This window comes from Hemicordylus capensis, chromosome 16, assembly GCF_027244095.1.
Source record: "Hemicordylus capensis ecotype Gifberg chromosome 16, rHemCap1.1.pri, whole genome shotgun sequence".
Classification (NCBI taxonomy): Eukaryota; Metazoa; Chordata; class Lepidosauria; order Squamata; family Cordylidae; genus Hemicordylus; species Hemicordylus capensis.
This window is the reverse complement of record NC_069672.1, coordinates 11,771,898-11,792,854: the sequence shown is the minus strand read 5'-3', so window position 1 is coordinate 11,792,854 and position 20,957 is coordinate 11,771,898. Positions and strand designations below refer to the sequence as shown.

Below are 20,957 nucleotides of genomic sequence, written 5' to 3'. Positions count from 1 at the left end.
CAAGCTCTACCTCTGTCAAATGTCAAGCTCTACCCATCCCCTCCTTGCGTCTCCCTAAGCTGAAAACAACCCACTAGTTATATTCTGCTCCACCCAGAGCTTGATAAACTTCCTGGGTTTTTTGCTGCCGGCCTGGGCCTACATCTCATAGACCCCGATGCAGTTACCTCAAGCCACAGATTATTGGGGTGTCAGCAAGCGGCCCCATCCCCTAAGGGGAATATCTTACAGCAGGGTTTCTTAACCTTGGGTCCCCAGATATTGTTGGACTACAACTCCCATCATCCCCAGACATGGCCTTTGTGGCTGAGGATGATGGGAGTTGTAGTCCAACAACATCTGGGGGCCCAAGGTTAATAAACCCTGTCTTACAGCACTCACATGTAGTCTCCCATCCAAATGCAAACCAAGCCAGACCCTGCTTAGCAAAAGGGACAACTCGCACTCCCTGCCACAAGACCAGCAATCCTGCCCATGCAGAGAGAACGCCAGTCTCCTAAATCCTCAATTACAGGTACAGGTAGGCAGCCAGTGGGGATTTTTAAAAAATCAAACCATACGAGATTCTTTGCATGCACAAATGCTCTTTTGTTAAGAAATTATTGGGCAGCAGGAATGCGTAGGACAATTTCCTATTTCCAGTGGGGAGCTGGCTGATCCGTGGCAGGGGAGCAAACCTGACTTTTTCTGAAAGCTTGCTTTGTATACCAGGTGCTTGTAAAAAAATGGGGGGGAAATGATGGAAAACTGGATTTAAGAAGCAGGTGAGGAGAGAAAAAGACGCCGCTATACGTCAGTTTCAGTGCAGTGATCACGGGGCCAAATTAACAAAGGCAGCCAAGGAAAACACATCCCAAACTCCACGGCACGAATAGTCCAGAGAGGAACAGAGACATCTTATATACGAAAACTGTGTTTAGTGTTTTATGAGGATTTAAATGGGTGTACGCGGCTTCGGAAAGTTTTATTCCACAAAGGCGAGATATAAACATTGGGAAGAAAGCTAGAAATCTTAAATCTTTATCCAAAAAAGCTGGAAACGTTCCCATCCTTCTGGATACACCTAGCAAGAAAGAGGCGTGGGCAGGTTCGAGGATACCCGCAGATATATGGGTTTCACAAAAAGCTGAAATGGGGGGGATGGACAAAATGGCCAACCCCCCCCAACTGCCCACATGCAAATGGTGAGGAATGTTCATGTACTCCGGGGGAAGTTAACAGACTAGCAGGTGGGTGGAGCTAATGTCCAGGAAGCAAGAAGGAGGACTTGAACAAAAGTGCCGCCCCCCTCCCCATGCTTGGGAGGATACTGATCTGGAGGGATGGAGGAGTCTCTCCAGCCTGCCTTGCTGTGTCACCTGACCCAGATCTAGCCAGCTCACTGCTCGGTCTTCTCCCTCTGCGAAATGGGTATACTGTAAGAATGCCGATCCGGTTTCCTGCAGGAACAGGCGCCGAGAGAAACGCCAAGATGATCACGGAGGCGAAATAAAACAGAAGAGAGCCGGCCCGTCTCTTTTAAATACTATTTAATTAAACACAGCAAAAAAAAAAAGTCTACGGAAAGGACGTCAATCGGACTTCACATTTCGGAGATAGATCTTGGGGGCCACCCATCCCTCCGGGGGCTTCTCCAAGCCGGCCCCCCTCCAAATGCGCTCCAGATCGCGCTCGAATCTTTTCTAGAAGAGAGAAGAAAGGGGAAGGCATGGTTTTATTCGGGAGTGACAGTGCCGATAAGCAACGGCTCATCCACACTGAACCGGAGGATCGCAGGATTCGAGGGGCGAAGCAAGCAGATGTGAGATCAGCATCCAAAGAGAAGGGCTTTAGGACCCTGACGATCAGGCAAGGAAACCTGCCAATTAGGACTCAACGGATCTGGTCAAGGGGACCCAGAGGGCCACTCATCAAGAGCGGTATATAAATGTAAGTGCTATTGCTATTGCTATCCCATATAGCAGTTTCCTGTACTATACGGGGGGTTAGACTAGAAGACCGCAAAGGTGCAATCCAGTTCCAAAACCCTATTACTTTATACATCTAGGACACATCTTGGACTTTATGAGGATGCCTGCCTGTGATACAGTGCTTTATTTGGTGGGTGGTCAAAATAAATATAGAACAGCCCAGATTACTTGTTGTGTGTGTTTTTTTTTTAATCTTCAGGGAATAATGTTAGAAAATGCGTGGCAGGGGGAGTGATTCTAAATTTTAGATGTCTTTTTAGTTGTCATCTTAATTTTAATGCTGGGGGAGAGGCAGGGAGGATTCCGAATTTAGGATGTCTTTTTAGTTGTTTTACTTTTAAATTGAGCCTGTATTTTATTTTTACATTTTCAAAAAACAAGAAAGGAAAATGCTGGGGGGGGGGCAGGGATTTCCAACTTTTAGACGTCTTTTGCGTCGTTGTTTTAATTTTAAGTTGAGCCTGTATTTCATTTTACTCGCTTGTCTCATGGAATCGGTTTTTATTGGCTTTCTAGATTAATTGTAGTTTTATTAGATTTTTTTCCGTTCGGGCCCGCATGCTATTTTACTGGTATGTTTTGTGTAATCTGCTTTCTTGAACTTATTCCATTTGTTTTCCTATGGTCCAATGGCTAGATGCAAATAAAACCTATATTTATTATCCTTTTATTCTTTAATGAGGAACACGCCGTCAGCATTGGGGCCTGACATGGCCAAGTGGTATGTGTGGAACCGGAGAGAAAACTGGGCAGGGATGAATAATTTGTGGTTTATTTCCAACCCATTTTAAAATGGATTGAATCAATTAATATACCCGAGCCCTAAATAGCCTGAGGCCAGGACGCCTTAAGAACCGTCTTCTCCCATCTGAATTTGACGGGGTCTTCAGATCAAGTCTTGTTCCTAGTCTCCCATTGACATTAGACATTCAGCAAGCAGTCACAAGAGACAGAGACTTTTAGGTAGTGGCCCCGAATGTTGGCTAAAACCAGGGGGAAGCTACTTTTCAGAGGACAGGCATCATCGCTTCCGGCTGGCTTATGTTCCCTTAGCGGTCCTTTCTTTCTAGAAATTAATATTTATTTTATTTCATTTTTCATTTTATTTATCAGTTCGGTTTAGTTTAGTTCAGTTTATTTATCAAATCTGTACACCGCCCCAAACTTTCATCTCTGGGCGGTTAAGAATAGCCGATTTCTCTCCGCCCCCATTTTGCGAAGTTTGCCAAGAAGAGTTCTGTTGAACTCAAAAGCGTGCACACTTACAAAGCGTTCTGTTGAACTCTGAAGCTGCCTCCCGTCCCCTGTGGCTTCTAAGTAGGCCCTCCAAGACGTTAGCAGGCTACTGGTGCTTTCAGACCTCTCCGGGCGAGGACGGAGGCTTCGGAGATGCAAAATCAAAGACTTCCCTGCCTCACCTGTTTTCTCTTCCGTCGGCCTTCCTTGATCTTCCGACGGAGGAACTTGGTCCGCTTCATCAGCTTCTTGTACTTATGGTGATTCATTTTCCGTCTCCGGATCTTCAGCACGTTCTTGCACTCCACGGGGTTGTGACGCTGCTGGCTGCCCAAATCGCCCTCTGGATCGCCCCGGCCGCATGGGGGAAGCTCGTACTCTCGGGCAGGGTCGGGACTCAGCTGCTCGTAAACGCTGACGAGGACGCCTTCTTTGGGGAGGGAATACTGGACCGTCAGCCAGCTTTCGAGGGGAGAGATGGACATCTTCCTGGGTACCAGCATCTCCTCCAGTTCGGGGTCCAGCGTGTACCACTGCTGGAAGGAGGCGCCATTTTTGTTCGAGGGGAGTGTACTGTAACGGGCCGAAGCGACGCCGGGACTCCAAAGCGAAGCGGAGGGTCCCGCTCTCGACAGAAACCGTCCTGCGTGTCAGCAAGAATTAAGTTAGTTAGGACAGCTAAAATATTCACTGTAAGTAAGCCTATTATAAGGGGGTTCTCAAAGCTGGGTCCCCAGATATTGTCAGGCGACAACACCCATCATCCCCTGCCACAACGGCGCAGCAGAGGGTGATGGGAATTGTAGTCCGGCGCCATCTGTGGACCCAACTCCTGCTAAATGAGCAAAGAGGCACCCTTTTAAAGTGACGGTTTCCTTTATTTAGCAGGGGGGCGGAGTGACTGGCCCTATCCGACCCCAGCACAGCATCCCTCCAGTGACTGTTGCTGGTGTCTGTCTTATTTTTTAGATCATGAGCCCTTTGGGGACAGGGAGCCATCTTTATTTATTTATAGCTATGATGGAAAGCAGTATATAAATATTTATCGTATTCTTAACCCCTGGTTCAGCTGAAAATAACCACATTTCTCCCTTTATTTATTTCTGCTTGTATCTTACACCCTTTCCTGTCATAGATGAGGGCTGAACAACTTTGGCCCTCCTGCAGGACTACAACTCCCATCATCCTTGACTACTGGTGCCTGTGGCAGGGAGTGATGGAAGTTGTCGTCCCACAACGGCCAGAGAGCCGAAGTTGTGTGGCCCTGTTATAGACGGGCAAGGACCTGGGGCTAACCGTTCCGTCTGCCTCAGTGATCCCAGCTATGGAGAACCCCGCCAACTTCCATCCACATTACACTATCCTGAGCAGGGTTGCCAACTGAGCAGAAAACCCCCACCTGGCCTGCTCCTGTGCCTTTTCAACAAGCACTTGGCCAGAAGAAATCCACAACTGTAGCTCTTCAAGGCAGGAGAGGGCCACACATATTGACTAAGGGCTGTGTCTCGAGTTGCCGTGAAAGGCACAGGAGCACAGGGCGGTTAAAGAGTTGGCAACCCCAGACTTGAGTGTGATAAAATATCCGCAACTGGTTGAGATGAGAGAGCGAGCTGTTTAACAGATCCCCTGAAGAGCCCAAGGGGTTCCCGGAGAGGCTGGGATGCTGTAGCTGTTTCCTGCCTTGAGCAGAGGGTGGACTAGACGACCTCAAGAGATCCCTTCCAGCTTCTGTGATTCTGTGAGCTATTAAATAAAGCTGTTTTCAACATGAAAGGCTCGCAGAATTGTTTCTCATCCCGAGACTATTCCCCCAAGAAAGAAATCATCTACATCACATATAAAATCGCACAGATTGCCAAATCTCTTCAGCAATCCAGCGCCTCCCAGTTTCCCATCACCAAATTGTTATGCTTACCTGTCAGCCACGATGCCTTCGCGATCTGAGACGTCAGACGTGCTATCAGCATGTTGGATCAAATCTGCCAGGGTGGAGGGTGGGGAGAAACAGGTCAAAAATATCACCAAACAGAGGCCTTGAATAACTCCCTTCATCCGGGGTCCTCAAACTCAGATCCCCAGATGTCAGACTACAACTCCCATCACCCCCAGCTATAAGGGCCAGAGTTTGAGAATCTGCGCATTTATATATACCCATTTCATTTGCAATGCATTTTAAGGAAATGCTTCCAAAATTGCCTTTGTCCCATTTTACAGAGTCTTTTACCCCTTTTTGAAAACCTTGCCTTCCCTTCAGTCTTGTGGCAGTGAGCATGAATTGTCCCCTTTGCTAAGCAGCATCTGCCTTGGTTTGCATTTGGATGGGTGACTCCATATGAGCGCTGCAGAATATTTTCTTCAGGGGATGGGGCCATAGCCGACTGAAAGAGCGTCTGCTTTGCATGCAGAAGGTCTCCGGTTCGATCCTCAGCAGAATCTCCAGATAACTCTGGCAATGACCTATAGCGTAGTGGTTAGAGTGTTGGACTGGGGCCAGGAAGACCCGAGTTCGAATCCCCATTCCACCACGAAACTCACTGGCTGACTCTGGGCCCGTCGTGTATCTCTCTCTCAGCCTAACCTACCTCACAGGGTTGTTGTGAGGATAACGATAAGCATGTACACCGCTCAAAGCTCCTCAGAGGAAGAGCGGGACAGAAGTGTAAAAATCAATGAAATAAAATACCAGAGTGCTGCTGCCAGCCCAGCTAAACAATACTGAGCTAGATGAATCAATGGTCTGACTCAGCTGAAGGCACCTTCCTCTGTCTCTATGTTGTCTCCTTTGAGTCAGCAGCTAGACTGTAAGCTCTGTGGGGCAGAGACCTGGCCTCTCATTCTTTGTCCATGTGCCTGGATATAAATTAACATAAATGGCTCTCCATATCAAGGCAGAATCCCTTCCATTTCCTCCACAAAACTGAGCAGGATTACTCAGTAAATAATCGAACGTTTCGCCCCTCAGACTAGCACTTGGTAGGGTTGCAATGAAGGCCTTGGAAAGGCTTTTTAGATGCCGTGTCGTGTCTACACCTACAAAGATTAGAATCGTCCGGACAAGGGTTTTCCCCTTGACACTCTATGGATGTGAAAGCTGGACTCTGAAGAAGCAAGAGAGAAAAAGCATTGACGCTTTTGAACTTGGGTGCTGGAGAAGACTTTTGAAGATACCACGGACAGCCAGGAAAACAAACCAATGGATCACGGAACAAATCAATCCAGAATTTTCACTTGTGGCACAAATGACCAGGCTCAAACTAGCATACTTCGGACACATTGTGCAAAGACCCAGCTCCCTTGAGAAGTCCATAATGCTGGGGAAAGTGGAAGGGAAGAGAAGAAGAGGACGAGCAGCAGCAAGGTGGGTGGACTCGATTACAACAGCAGTGAAATGCACCACTGCGAGACCTAAAAGGCCAAGTTGAAGACAGACCATCCTGGAGAAAATCTATCGCTGTGGCCTCTAAGAGTTGACACCAACTTAGGAACACAGGAAGCTGCCATATAGTGAGTCAGACTATTGATCCATCTAGTTCAGTATTGTCTACACAGACTGGCAGCGGCTTCTCCAAGGTGGCAGGCAGGGATCTCTCTCTCAGCCCTCTCTTGGAGATGCTGCCAGGGAGGGAACTGGGAACCTTCTGCTCTTCCCAAGAGCAGCCCCATCCCTTTGAGAGTAATACCTCTCAGTGCTCCCACTTCTAGCCTCCCATTCAAATGCAAACCAGGGTGGACCCTGCTTAGCAAAGGGGACAAGTCATGCTTGCTACCACGAGACCAGCTCTCGTCTCTTAAAGGAAGAAGTAGGAACATAGGAAGCTGCCTTCTACCGAGTCAGACCCCTGGTCCATCTAGCTTAGTACTGTCTACCCAGGCTGGCAGCGGCTTCTCCCAGGTTGCAGGCAGGAGTCTCTCCCAGCCCTACCGTAAATAATGCGTCCATGTCGCCACCCAAATCGGCGCAGGGCTCCCCCCAAGCCCTCTCCCACTTCCTCATGCGATGGGGAGAGACCTTACATCTAAATATAACTTTATTTCTCCCTCCCCACCCACTTACCACCATTCCGTTTCGGTTCGGGCTCGGGGGGTGCTGCCGGAATGGAAACTTCCGGCGAAGCAGTCCCGGTCCCACTTTTTCATCCTCCCTCCAAGCAACGTAGGGCAGCGCCAAAGGTTCCGGCGTTAAAAGGTTCCTGCTTTTTTCAGAGCATTGCTGCTGCTGCCCTCTAGCGGCGGGATGTGGAATAGCATCGAAAAGAAATGTTCGGAATCCTGGATAAGAAAAGCCTACACGTAAGTAGGGGTTGCCAACTCTCCCCCCACTCCGCCGGCGAGGCTCCTATGCCTTGGACAACTGAAAAGGAACTGAATGCAAATTCTTCCATCGTTTCGCGCTGCCCAGTTTCCACACGAACTAGCAAGTGAATGCAATTTCTTTCCCAGTTTTCCATCACCTGCTTTGCGTGCAGGAAGTCACAGATTCCATCCCTGGCAGCGTCTCCAAGTAGGGCTGAGACAGACGACTGCCCGAAACGAAGCCCCTGCCAGTCAGTCCTGAGCAAGATGGACCAAGATGATGATGATGATTTTACATTTTATATCCCACTCTTCCTCCAAGGAGCCCAGAGCGGTGTACTGCATGCTTAGGTTTCTCCTCACAACAACCCTGTGAAGTAGGTTAGGCTGAGAGAGAAGTGACTGGCCCAGAGTCATCCAGCAAGTATCATGAGGCTGAATGTGGATTTGAACTCGGGTCTCCCTGGTCCTAGTCCAGCACTCTAACCACTACACCACACTGGCTCATGGAGCTTGCCCACAATACTGAGCAAGAACCACCAAAGGTCTGACATGGCTTAGCAGCTTCCTATATTCCCAGAAGGGAGCAAAGATGCACATGCAAGGATCTGGAATACGCTCCATTTGCAGGATTCGATTTAAAATACGACCTGAGCCCAACCAGAATTCCGGAGGTCCAGAACACACACACAAGGTCAATCCAGGGGAACAATAAAGGAAATACTTTCATTTCTAGGATAGAGTGTGTGGGGACCAGATGGCCAGTGGGCTCACCCCAGTGACTACCGCTGGCATTCTCATCCGTGCCAAGCAAACCGAAGGTGACCTTGTCAGCGGACGCAGAGACCCACGGCCTCGCTCAGCCTCCGCCGCTTGGCACGCTAGCCAAAGCAAAAGTGGGACAAGTCAATTGCTGTCGACACGCTGCCGGGTCACAAATGTAGGGCTAGCAACGCAGATAAAACAGTGTCACGTCAATACTTTGCAGAATGGGGAAGCCTATGGCTCAGGGGCTACAAAGAGCCCCTGCTTTGCACGGAGAAGGTCCCGGGTTCCGTCTCTGGCAGCGTCTCCCGGTAGGCCTGGGAAAGACCCCTGCCTCAAATCTTGGAGAAACCGCTGCCAGTCAGTGCAGACAATCCGGAGCCAGATGGACCAAGGGTCAGAACTCAGTATATGGCAGCTTCCTATGTACCTTTGGTCACGTCCAGCAAGGGAATCATTAGGTACTCATCAAGATTAGGCCTGTCCACCAAGAATTTACCAACCAGCAAAGCTTAGCTATATAGCTAAGAGTGGGTCCTCCAGGTTTAGTGACAGTCTATCTTCGTGGATTCCTCCAGATGTTGCCAGACTACAATCCCCATCATTCCCAGCTACAATTTATTGTGGCTAGGGGGTGATGGTCGTTCAGCAACATCTGGAGGGACCCAGGTTGGGAACCGTTGGTCTATCTGAATACCAGAGGAACGACCGTCGCCTCGTTAGACAGCTTGTGGGGCTTCCCAAAGGCATCTGGGAAACAGGATGCTGGACTAGATGCATCTTTGGTCTAATCTAGGAGGGGCCATTCTTTCGTACAGTTTCCCAGGATTCTTTGGGGGACAGTGGATATAAGACAAGACAAAAGAATCTGGGGTCCAGATATTCCCAGTGTGAGAAATTGTCCTTTTTCCTCCCTTGTTTGGGTATACACACAAACACACAAACACTCTCTCTCTTTAGGCAAAAAAAAAAAAAAAGGCTTTATAGAAGTGTTAAATGTTTATGTACAACACAACACCCTTCCAAGGAGAGCTGGTCTTGTCGTAGTAAGCATGACTTGTCCCCTTTGCTAAGCAGGACCCACCCCAGTTGCATATGAAAGGGAGACTTGTATTAGTGTAAGTCACCGGAGAAAAACAGAGCAGTGCCAACATGTGAACTAGTCCATAAGGAAGGGGTTCCCAATCTTGACTCCCCCTGAAGATATTGTGGCAGGGGAGTTATAGTCCAACCATATATGGGGCCTCGGGGTTGCCTGCCCTAAAGGACTCCTTGGCTCTTCCTAAGATCTGAAAAAGGCGGCTCAGTTTTCATAAACACGGCACTGGAGTAAACTTTTACCATCGGCAAAGTAAACAGAAACAATCTTTCAATTATAGTACAGCTATTTAATTGTTGTTTTTTTTAAGAATACATTTTTTTAAAAAAAAGTGCCAGAAGTTGGACATCAGTGATGGCTCAATGGCTCTGGGGTCCATACTCTGTGGCTACCAGGGTAAGGTTTTCCCTTGCCAATCCAGAAAAGCACCATTGTCTTTTTCAGAGAGATGAGCTAGGACAGAGAGGATGCCGGGGATGGCGTCTTGGACCTTCAGAGGAGCCTAGGAGACCAAGGAGAGAGAGAGAGAGAGAGAGCATGATTATTAAGAATATTGACATGCCGTTGCGACAAGAAAAAGCCCAACATGGTTTCTGTAGCTAAAGGAAGAAGATAGTTCCCTGCCTGCAAGGAGCCTACAATCTAAGAAGGAACACACAAAGGAGAAACCAGACAACAGCTACCAGAGAGATGCTAGACTGGGTGGAAAAGGGACAGTTGCTCTGCCCCTGCTAAGTATGAGAGCCCACCACACCCCACACACACCCCTTTGAAAAGGTGTCCCTTTGCCCAGGTAGCATGGATGATTCCCAAACCTTCTCCCAGAAGAGGGCCCCCTGATATTTTGCACAATATTAAGCCATTCCTGGAGGAGATTGGCACAGATTGCGGGAGATTCCAGGGCCAGTCCTGGAGGGTTAGGAATCCTGCCTCAAGGCACCATGAGACATATTTCAAAGAAAAACTGCAAGAAACCCTGGGGCAATTCCAAGGGATAACAAGGACAACGGAATCAGAGAGCTGTTTTAATGACTGCAGCCATAAGCACATTTTCAAACTGATATGCCCAGTGGCAAGAGAACATCTCTTACTGTAAGGCCATATTTTTACAAAACGCTTAGCTATAATAGATAGTGAAATGTGCAAAACAGGTTGGTAATGGAATCAGAAACTATATCCCAAAATCTGATTCTGTTACCCACTGGCAAGAGAACACCTCTTACTATAAGGCCACATTAAAAAAAAACAAACAAAAAAAACCCATCAAATATCATAGATAATGTCTGAATCATGCAAAATATGTTGGTAACGGAATCAGAAACTATGTCCAAAAATCTGATTCTGTTACCCACTGGCAAAAGAACACCTCTTACTATAAGGCCACATTTTTAAAAAGACAACCATCAAATATCATAGATAATGTCTGAACCGTGCAAAACAGGTTGGTAATGGAATCAGAAACTATATCCCAAAATCTGATTCTGTTACCCACTGGCAAAATATACCCACGGGCAAGAGAACTCCTCTTACTATAAGGCCACATTTTTAAAAAAAAACCCACCATCAAATGTCATAGATGATGTCTGAAACGTGCAAAATATGTTGGTAACGGAATCAGAAACTATCTGATTCCGCTACAGATGGTTTATTTTATTTTTAAAACTATTTCAGACACTATCTATAGTATTTAAGGGTTGAGATGTTCACTTGCTTGTGGGTATAAGTAATTACTTGAAAGTTTGCTTATGGCTGCAGTCATTGAAAAACATGCCTGATTCCGTTACGCATGGAAGTGCCCACTGAAATTTACATTTTCTCAACAGTTTTCTATGTACAGAGAACATAGAAGCAACCAACACAGGGATCAGGAGATGGGGAGGCGTCATGAGGGGCTCCAATCACACAAGGCCACTGATACGGGAGGACAGAAAGCTAGCTTAAGAGGGAATGTGTTTGGATTCCTGACCTCATTCCCTCCCATATCGGTCTGGATCCATCCTGGGTGCAGCGAGATGCAAAGGATCCCGTCGGCTTTCAAATCAGTAGAAAGGCACCGTGTGATCATATTTAGCGCAGTCTTGGGGAGCAGAAGGGGAAAGAGAAAACGATGAGAATATTTTAGGGGATGTTGCCTGCCACTTCATGAGGCAGGCTGTTCCACTGTCCAACAGCTCTGTCCGTTAGGACGTGCTTCCCAATGTTTAGCCCCAATCCGCTTCCTTTGCGATTTCAACTCACTTGTTCAGTTTATTTTTTTTTAATTTAAATATTTAGACCCCGCCCCTCCCATACACTACTGCTCGGAGCAGCTCACGACATTCGTAAAACAGGTACAATGCAAAATAAGAGACTAATAAAATGAAAACGCCCAGGTTAAGACAACAATTAAAATCACAATTGTTTTTTTAAAAAAAGTGATTTTAAAAACTAAAAACGGAGAACTAGAAAAACGGATCTACCAGATCTGAGTGGCAGATTAAACGTTTTAAAGCACCTCTCAAAATATGTGTTTTTCATTTCTGGTTTTAAACCCTGAGGGAGGGAGCATGGCGAAGCCCTTCGGGGAGGGCATTCCGAAGCCAAGGAGCCACCACCAAAAAGGCCACGTCCTCAGGAACCACAGGGAACATGCCCGCTCCTTCTTTTGTGTGACACGCTTCTCTCAACTTAATCTTCTCTACCCCAGGTGAAACATCCCCCGGTCCTCATAAAGCCTGGTTCCCAAATCCCCTCCACACCCCTATTTCTCTGCCTCGAAGAAGGAGAGCTGGCCTTGTGGTAGCAAGCATGACTTGTCCCCTTAGCTAAGCAGGGTCTGCCCTGGTTGCATTTGAATGGGAGACTTGATGTAAGATATTCCCCCAAGGGGATGGAGCCGCTCTGGGAAGAGCATCTAGGTTCCAAGTTCCCTCCCTGGCAACATCTCCAAGATAGGGCTGGGAGAGACTCCTGCCTCCAGCCTTGGAGAAGCTGCTGCCAGTCTGGGTTGACAGTACTGAGCGAGATGGACCAAGGGTCAGACTCAGTATATGGCAGCTTCCTGTGTGAGGCAGTTAACTCCATCCAGCACCCACCTTGGCTATCCGGTATGGGTACACAGTACGGTACATCTCCTGGTCTTCAGTCAGCTGCATAGAAGCCGCCAGCGATGACATATTGATAATGGCCGCCCGGTCACACCCCATGCTGGAACTCTGCTGTGCGGCTTTCCTTAGAAGTGGGAGAAAAGCCTGGAAGGGATTTTTTTTTTTTTAAGTTTGCCAAAAAGGTTAAACAGAGCTTCCATGTGCAGGAACAGTCTACACCTCTGAAAAGTAATTGCTGGGAAGCCACACCAGGAAAGGGCCATAAGGGTGGGGATGGAGCCATGACTTGGGGGTAGAGGCTCCACATGCAGGGATAGTCTACCTGTGAAAAGCAGTTGCTGGGAAGCAACGCCAGGGACGGGCCACATCTTGGTAGTAAAGCACTTGCTTTGTATGCAGAAGGCCCCGAGTTCAGACCCTGGCGGCATCTCCAGGTAGGTCTGGGAGAGACTCCTGCCTGAAACCTTGGAGGAGCTGCTGCCAGTCAGTGTAGGCAATGCTGAGATAGATGGAGCAAGGGTCTGACTCGGTATACGGCGGCTTCCTAGGAACCTACCCTGCTTGCGAGATTCCCCGAAGGAAGTAACTGGCCACTACCAAAACACAGAATGCTGAATTAGATGGACCCGCTTGGGTCTGATCCAGCAAGGGGATTCTGCTGTAGATATCAAGATGAGACCTGTCCATCGTATCTCTCAGCAGGTCTCAACTGTATAGCTAAGAACTGAGCCTCCACTTAACAGGAACAGTATACCTCTGACTATCAGACACCGCCATTGCTCTGTTGGTGAGCTTCCTAGACACATCTGGTTGGTCGCTATGGGAAAGAGGTGGTCAGCCGAGAAGGACTTTTGGTCCAACATTGCATGGGAGTTCTTATATTCTTAAGCCTTAGTGTGCATGCGCTGTGACTGCTCCCACATGCACATGAAGTGTGCACTGACGGTGGAAGGCACTAGCCCAGCTGTCCGTAAGAGCCAGGTGGCTCAAAAGAAAGAAAGGACGACTTTGGGGCCAACTTCCTCGCCTTGTTCACCTGGAAGAGATGACCGCTCGCCACAGGCGAGCAAGGGAAGGTTTACACGCCTGCCCTAACCACGGTGTTCGTACTTTGGCAACCATCAGCTGGGCCACTGTGTTGGTCTCGTAGCAGGTGAGCATGGTCTCGGCGGTGACCTCCTCCAGCGAAGCCAACATGTTGATGCCCGCGTTGTTGATCAGGCAGTTGAGTCCTTGGTCTCCGACAATGTCCTCCACCTCTTTGACGACTTCTCTGATGCTGCTTTCGGACACCACATCTGGATCCAAGGAGGAGATCGGCATGGGATGGGGAGGGAGAGAACACCATTAACAGCCAAGGTAAGCACGCAGATATCCCACGTTCAAGCTAAGGGCTTGTGGTGCTTCGGTTTATTTCTGCGAAGAGGAAAGTGCAGCTAATGAATTGTGCCGTATTGGTCCGATCCGTATCGGTCCGTATCGGTCCGATCCCCCTGAAATGACCATTACTGTATTTACCTGAATCCAAGATTCAGCTTTTTCCATCTTCCAAGTATGATGTTAGAAATTGGGAAATAGTCTTAAATTTTAGGCCCTCTTCCTTGGGTAAATACATTTATTTTTTTATTGTTAAATTTGTATGCCGCCTTTCATTAAAACAATCCCAAGGCAGCTCACACAGAAAAATTAAAACAGGACTATAAAAATTACACAATTAAAACATTAAGCTAGAATATAATATAAAAGCATAGATCTGACTAAAAAGATTTAACATACTATCACCAATATTTAACCCATATTTTTAGAGGGTGCCGTCTTAAATTCAGGGTGGTCTTCTATTTGGGTAAATGCAGTACCTCCCACAAGGCCATGTTTAGGAGACCAAAACACTCTTGGAGAAGGGAGGTGGGAGGGAAGAAGCACGTTCAGATTTTGCTAAACCAGGAGGTTCTCAGCCTTGGGTCTCTAAATGTTGCTGGACTACAACTCCCATCGTCCCCAGGCACAGTGGCTGGAGGAATGGATGATAGGAGTTGTAATCCAACAACATCTGGGGATCTAGGTTTAAGGAACTCTTCTCTAAACCATCAAAAGGACACCGTTTAAAAGCAAGTGGGGTTTCTGGGCTTCAGAGCTGCCTTATCAGCATCGAAAAATATTCCTGTTCCAAATAGCATTTTGAGTTTTGCTTTATTAATATTGGGGGGGCTTCCCCTCTGTGGGTCAGTTCTGTTGTTGTAAGTGTCCAGCTTCAGAATGCACAAAATAGAAGCACACATTCAGGCTCGCTTGTGGAACTCCTTGCCACAAGAATACCCTGCTGTCCTGACCCTTCCATGTCATTCTTCACTCCAGGGCTTCCAGCTTCAGCCAGCATAGATGACTTTCATATTTGGGGAGACTAGGGCAATAGGAATATAGGAAGCTGCCTAATACTGAGTCAGACCATTGGCCTGTCTAGCTCCATATTGCCTACACAGACTGGCAGCCCCATATTACACGTGGGCAAAAAAGAAAAAGGAGATTTCACATACCCAACTGAAGAAGTTTGATGTTGCTATACTGGTTACAGAGGTGTTGCAGTTCCTAAAAAACCAACAAGGAGTTAAAAAAGACACACACGCATAACCACCAGCAATGAGAAGTCCATTCTGCATAGCACAAACTTCACTTTATTCTAGTCATCTATATTACTACATTTCTATCCCGCTCTTCCTCCAAGGAGCTCAGAGCAGTCTACATGATTCCGTTGATCCTCACAACCACCCTGTGAGGTAGGTTAGGCTGAGAGAGAGAGAGAGAGAGAGAGAGAGAGAGAGAGAGAGAGAGAGAGAGAGAGAGAGAGAGACGCAACTGGCCCAGAGTCGCTCAATGAGTTTCATGGCTGAACCGGCATTTGAACTCGGGTCCCTGCCCCAGGGCTAGTCCAGCAGCACTCTAACCACTACACCACGCTGCTCAAATTTCTTGCTGCGTTTGACAGATGCCTTTCTCCCCATAGGGTGCAGTGACAAGAAACGCAAGGAAATCACAATATCCTCCAACATTTCACAAGCGCTGATGCCCGCGTAGCTGCAATTTAACTCAAGTTTAGGATTGCCAACTCCAATTCCACCTATTCCCGGAGAGGACTCCAACCCTCTCCCCACGATATTTTCCCCCCACCACCTCAAGATGTCCAAATTGCCAGGCTTGCTGTCAAGAGTCACTGGAGATGGGTGTCATCTCCTGGCCAATTCTGGAGAGAGGTGGATGGAGATACCATAAAGAAATATACAAGGCAGGCAGGAAAAGGAGGAGACCCAGATAAAAAGGGGGGAAGGAGACCCAGATAAAAAGGGGGGAAGGAGACCCAGATAAAAAGGGGGGAAGGAGACCCAGATAAAAAGGGGGGAAGGAGACGCAGATAAAAAGGGGGGAAGGAGACGCAGATAAAAAGGGGGGAAGGAGACGCAGATAAAAAGGGGGGAAGGAGACGCAGATAAAGGGGGGAAGGAGAGGGGAGCTCTCCCTTGCCATCTACCTGCCCAGGGGACGAAGGAAGGCTGGAGATCCTGACGGCGTGAGATGCTGAAAAGGTTTGGGGAAAGAAAACTTGGCCATTTTTGGCAACCCAGTGGAGAGGTCTTGGGGGGGGGGGCTGGCAGGAGGAGGCACTCTCCGCGGCGTTACCTGCGCCTTCTCGGGGTAGCGACAGGTGGCGATGACGAATTCCGGGGACGGGGAGGCGGCCAGGAGCCCCCGCACCAGCCCCAAGCCGATGCCTCTGCTGCAGCCGGTGATCAAGACGGAGCGGCACCGCGGTTGCGCCATTACGCACCAGCTAGGGGGGAAAGCCTCGGACGCGCCGCTTGGCCACCCGTGGAGCAGGCATGCGGAGCCTGCAGGCGGCTTTTAAAGAACGAGGCCGCGCCCACTCCACGGGCTGGCCACGCCCCCTACACCGCCCTTCCACCCACCCACCCCGACCGCCTCCCCCTCGGAAGGACCCCAATACAATGCTGCTCAAGCAGGTATAGCCTTTTTGACAAACTCCAGGATTTAAAGCATCCTGAGGATATTTTGTTTACTGCATCCAGGATGCATTCCAGCTTTAGCTTAGCCTCCCGACAACCCTGCGGGGGGAACAGGGTCGTCAGAAGCTGCTCTATACCGAGTCAGACCCTTGGGTCCACCTAGCACAGGATTGTAAACACTGACTGGCAGCATCAAAAGTTCCAGGCAGAAGCTTGGCCCAGCCCTACCTGGAGAAGCTAGCAGGGACTGATCCTGCTGGGACCCCCTACATGCAAAGCAGATGCTTTACCACTGAGCTATGGATCCTCCTGATGAACATCTGCTGAGTTCAACCCTTGGTTTATCTCTCTACTCTACACTGACTGGCAGCCAGGGACCGAATCTCTGAGCTAGGTAGGATGGACATATCAAACGCTCTTTTTCTGGGTCTGATCATTCACCTAGCTAACTCAACAGCATCTACTCTGACCGGCAGCAACTCTGCAACTGTGTCTACTCTAACCGGCCGCAGCTCTCCAAGATCTCATGCCAAGATTATTTCCAGCCCATCTCTGTGAACGTTTGTTAAAACTGAGATGGAATCTGAGACCTTCTGCATGCAAAGCAGAACAACATATTATACCAGTCATGTTACAGAAGTAGACCTGTGGAACAGCCTGCCTCATGAGCAGTGGACTCTCCTTTGCTGGAGGTTTTTCAACAGAGGCTGGATGGGAGAAGAGTTGGTCTTGTGGTAGCCAGCATGACTTGTCCCCTTAGCTAAACAGGGTCTGCCCTGGTTGCATATGAATGGGAGACCACATGTGAGCACTGTATGATATTCCTCTTAAGGGACAGAGCCGCTCTGGGAAGAGCAGAAGGTTCCAAGTTCCCTCCCTGGCACCATCTCCAAGATAGGGCTAAGAGATATTTGTGCATGCAACCTTGGAGAAGTCGCTGCCAGTCTGTGTAGACAATACTGAGCTAGATGGACCAATGGCTTGACTCAGTATACGGCAGCTTCCTATGTTCCTATCTGTCAGGGATACTGTACCAGATTCCTGGACTAAAAGACCTCCCAAGGTCCCCTCCAACTCTAATATTCTAGATAAAAAAATAATATTTATTATTTTTATTATTAGGTTTCCCCAGAGCTGGATCCTAGCTCTGATCGAGCACCAGATCCTCGGTAATCAGGCCAGAAAGGAGGCGATTCAGAGGGTTTCTCTCTGCTCTCGTCAGAATTGCCTTCTTCCTATGGTGGTCCATTGACACATTTGTCACAGCCCCTGGTGAGCCTCCCAGCGGAGAGGTGACCCACTGACTGAATTCCAAGCCCTTCCGATTTGCACAGGGGTCACCGCTTGGAAACAGCTTCACCCAGCGGCGGGGAGAGGAAAATAGCATTGGTTTCACAGCTGGTCACTGAACCCCCAGATCAGTCTTTTGGATAAAGGGTTGGTTTCGCGCACCACCATTTCAGGAGACATACCCGCCCGAGCGGAAACACTCATTCACATGCACACTCGCAGATCAATAACCTTGCAGCGTCCGAAAGGCCTCGTCCCGTGAAGACCGGCTTCGCATCCGGTCCTTCTCATCCATTCACCTGCAGTCCTCGGGACCGACATCGGAGTAAGCATGGGGTCCGACTGCAGGGACTGGGGAAACAATCTCACGACTGGAGGCACCATGAGGAGTTTCGGAAGAGTCCAGTGTTCTCCAACGGATCACCGGAGCCCAGGAATCCGGTTCTCTCTCAGGGAAAATGAGAACCCAAATTGCACTCTCTGCTCCTGGAAGGTAATCAGAAGTGCTTTTAACCCTGGATTACGGGCCCAAGCCCAGGACCTCCTCCTGGGACCAGTATTTCTGATTTTCTTTCATCTGTGTGCAGAATGAGTTCTGGGTGGCAGGATCAAGGCAGTGTGTGCACACCTGCATCCAGAGAGGCACCTTCCTGATTCAACCTGAGCGGGACCAAAAATTAGCTGAGCGGACATCAAAAAACATGTGCACACCTTAGAGGGAATACCGCTGGGGACCTCAAATCCTCTTTCGTCTGTCCTGGGTGGCCACTGTGCCGGGCGGCTGAGCATGACCATGATCTGTCATGTGACTTGCCGGGGGGGGCAAGGCAGTGGGCCCCCGGACAATTGTCTCCTCTTGCCCTATTATAGTTACGCCTCTGGCCGGGCGGCCAAATGTGACCTCCAAACGGAAAAGGAATATGTGGGATGGAAATCTGTTAAGTGGCGAGTTGAAATGCGCATGCCTGCTTGCATAAATATACCTGTTTTATTTTCTTACGTTCTTGTGAGTTCAGTTGCCATTGGTGCTCTCAAGAACCCACGGGGTTAGCCCATGGGGTGTGTGTGTGTGTGGGGGGGAATATGATGCTTAACTTGCAGTTGTTGGGGGGGCCCCTCCAAAATTACCTAGAATGGCTTGACTAGAAAGCCAGAGGTTGCCGGTTTGAATCCCCACTGGTATGTTTCCCAGACTATGGGCAACACTTATATCGGGCAGTAGTGATATAGGAAGATGCTGAAAGGCATCATCTCATACTGTGAGGGAGGCGGCAATGGTCAACCCCTCCTGTATTCTACCAAGGACAACCACAGGGCTCTGTGGTAGCCATGAGTCGACACCGACTCGACGGCACACTTTACCTTTACCTCTGGGAAAAGGTTTCCCCGCTTGGTAAAGGGGAAAGCACCCGACAAAGTGATTCAAGAGGCTTTTTTTCCTTCTGCACATTAAGGCTTCTTTCAGAAACAACTTTTGTGCTCCGTCAACTCCGGAGCACATTCAACCAATCATAATCCCTTGATGGCTTAAGTGGTCTTTGAGTTTGCACTGTGCTTAATCCAGGCTGCCGGCGTGTCGGACAGCTTGTTGGTGCCAGACGGCATAGCTGGGATTCTGCAGAAGCATCTCAATAGGATCAGGAAGGCTCAAAAGTGCCAGCTGTTGTGTGGAGTTTGTGATGTACTCTCCGGAAGAACGAGGTGTTTTGTTTGGATTTTAGAAAAGAGGCTATAGCTTTCTTCTGTGCTTCTCTGCACATCTTCCTTCCTTCTCTGCATACCTACCTACCTGCAGGCATACCTGTCCCCTCCTTATCTAGGATCACAGAATGTTCAAGTTGAAAGGGACCTTAAGATCCAGTCACAAACATGAGAACAGGCCTGCCGGATCAGGCCCAAGGCCCATCTAGTCCAGCATCCTGTTTCACACAGCGGCCCACCAGATGCCTCCGAGAAGCCCACGCGCGGGAGATGAAGACATTGCCCCTTCTCGCACTCCTGTTTCTGAGCCTGGCGGTAGCCTATAGCCGTCCAGACTAGTAGCCACTGATAGACTTGTCCTCTGCGAACTTGCCTGGGCCCTGCTTAAAGCCATCCAAGCTGGTGGTCATCACCACATCCTGTGGCAGAGAGTTCCACAGATCAATTATGTGCTGTGTGGGAAAGGACTTCCTTTTGTGGGTCCTACATTTTCCAGCTTTCGGTTTCATGGGTTGACCCCAGGTCCTAGTGTTGTGAGAGAGGGAGAGCAATCTCTCTCTCTGTCCACTCTCTCTACTCCATGCATAATGTTGTAAACCTCTATCGTGTTTGCCATGAGTCGCTTCTTTTCCAAACTAAAGAGCCCCAGCAGTTAACCACTGCTAACTGAGCAAAGAAGCATTGTTTACCCAACAGGAATGACATCTGATTTTTCTGCACACATGCTTTGCACACTTTTCGTCGAGTCATCGACGTGGATCCTGAAACCAAAAAACTGCAATTCTGCGGCTGTGAAGTCCCTCGATTAAGGATCAGCAGCGAAAGGTGAGCGTTTCAATCTGGCCAACCCCACCGCGACAATCTGACTCCCACCAAAACCCCAATTCCAATCTCCCCCCACTCTAGAAACAGGGAAAGACGAACTTTCTTCTCACTCCAAGCAGAGTCAAAGTACATTAAAATGTCCCACCCACGCTGTTCAAACTGCGACAGAGGGGGTTAAAAAAAGCCCTATGTCGTGCCCCTGAGCTGGGGGGCTGGGTGTGTGTGTCCATCCCTCATTCTGCTCAAGAATGTGGCCTTGCTAAACAGGAGCTGCGGAGAGCTCAGCAGAGCCAGCAGCTGCAAGCTAATGGATTTGCAAGCATTAAGAAGGGGGGATGTCAGGGTTAGGTATGCAGACCTCCCCCCAAACTCCGCCAGCAGCTGGGTGCTTTTTATTGCCTCCAGAACGAAGCCACTTTGATTTCCGATCCGATATTTTTTTTGCAGAGAGCAAAAGGGGCGTCCCCTACCAAATCCAGGGGCAAAGTACAGACAGAACAATTTGGGGGCTTCACGGCTATGCTGCCCCATGCTCGTTGGACCCAAATGGATCACAAGAGCCGGACGCTGGCCGGTAAATACGGTACAATGCCGTTTCGTGCTGGAGTTTAGTTCCAAGTCAATTGGGGAGCGATCCTTGGCTGAAGACCCAAATCTTCCAACATGGCCATTGACA

General features: G+C 48.8%; 2 protein-coding genes across 2 annotated transcripts; both read right to left on the bottom strand.

The window, feature by feature from the left end:
- Window positions 1-1,512: 1,512 nt before the first annotated feature.
- Window positions 1,513-7,384, bottom strand: AURKAIP1 (aurora kinase A interacting protein 1). The gene is made up of 4 exons (XM_053280585.1): window positions 7,261-7,384; window positions 5,122-5,185; window positions 3,389-3,849; window positions 1,513-1,682 (listed from the first exon to the last, which is right to left on the bottom strand). Exons 2-4 carry the CDS (start codon window positions 5,171-5,173, stop codon window positions 1,572-1,574), a joined length of 624 nt encoding a protein of 207 aa, XP_053136560.1. The 5' UTR covers window positions 5,174-5,185; window positions 7,261-7,384; the 3' UTR covers window positions 1,513-1,571.
- Window positions 7,385-9,631: 2,247 nt separating this feature from the next.
- On the bottom strand, window positions 9,632-16,328 carry LOC128338554 (C-factor-like). The gene is made up of 6 exons (XM_053281180.1): window positions 16,122-16,328; window positions 14,984-15,035; window positions 13,560-13,747; window positions 12,438-12,593; window positions 11,330-11,440; window positions 9,632-9,865 (listed from the first exon to the last, which is right to left on the bottom strand). Exons 1-6 carry the CDS (start codon window positions 16,260-16,262, stop codon window positions 9,752-9,754), a joined length of 762 nt encoding a protein of 253 aa, XP_053137155.1. The 5' UTR covers window positions 16,263-16,328; the 3' UTR covers window positions 9,632-9,751.
- Window positions 16,329-20,957: the final 4,629 nt, after the last annotated feature.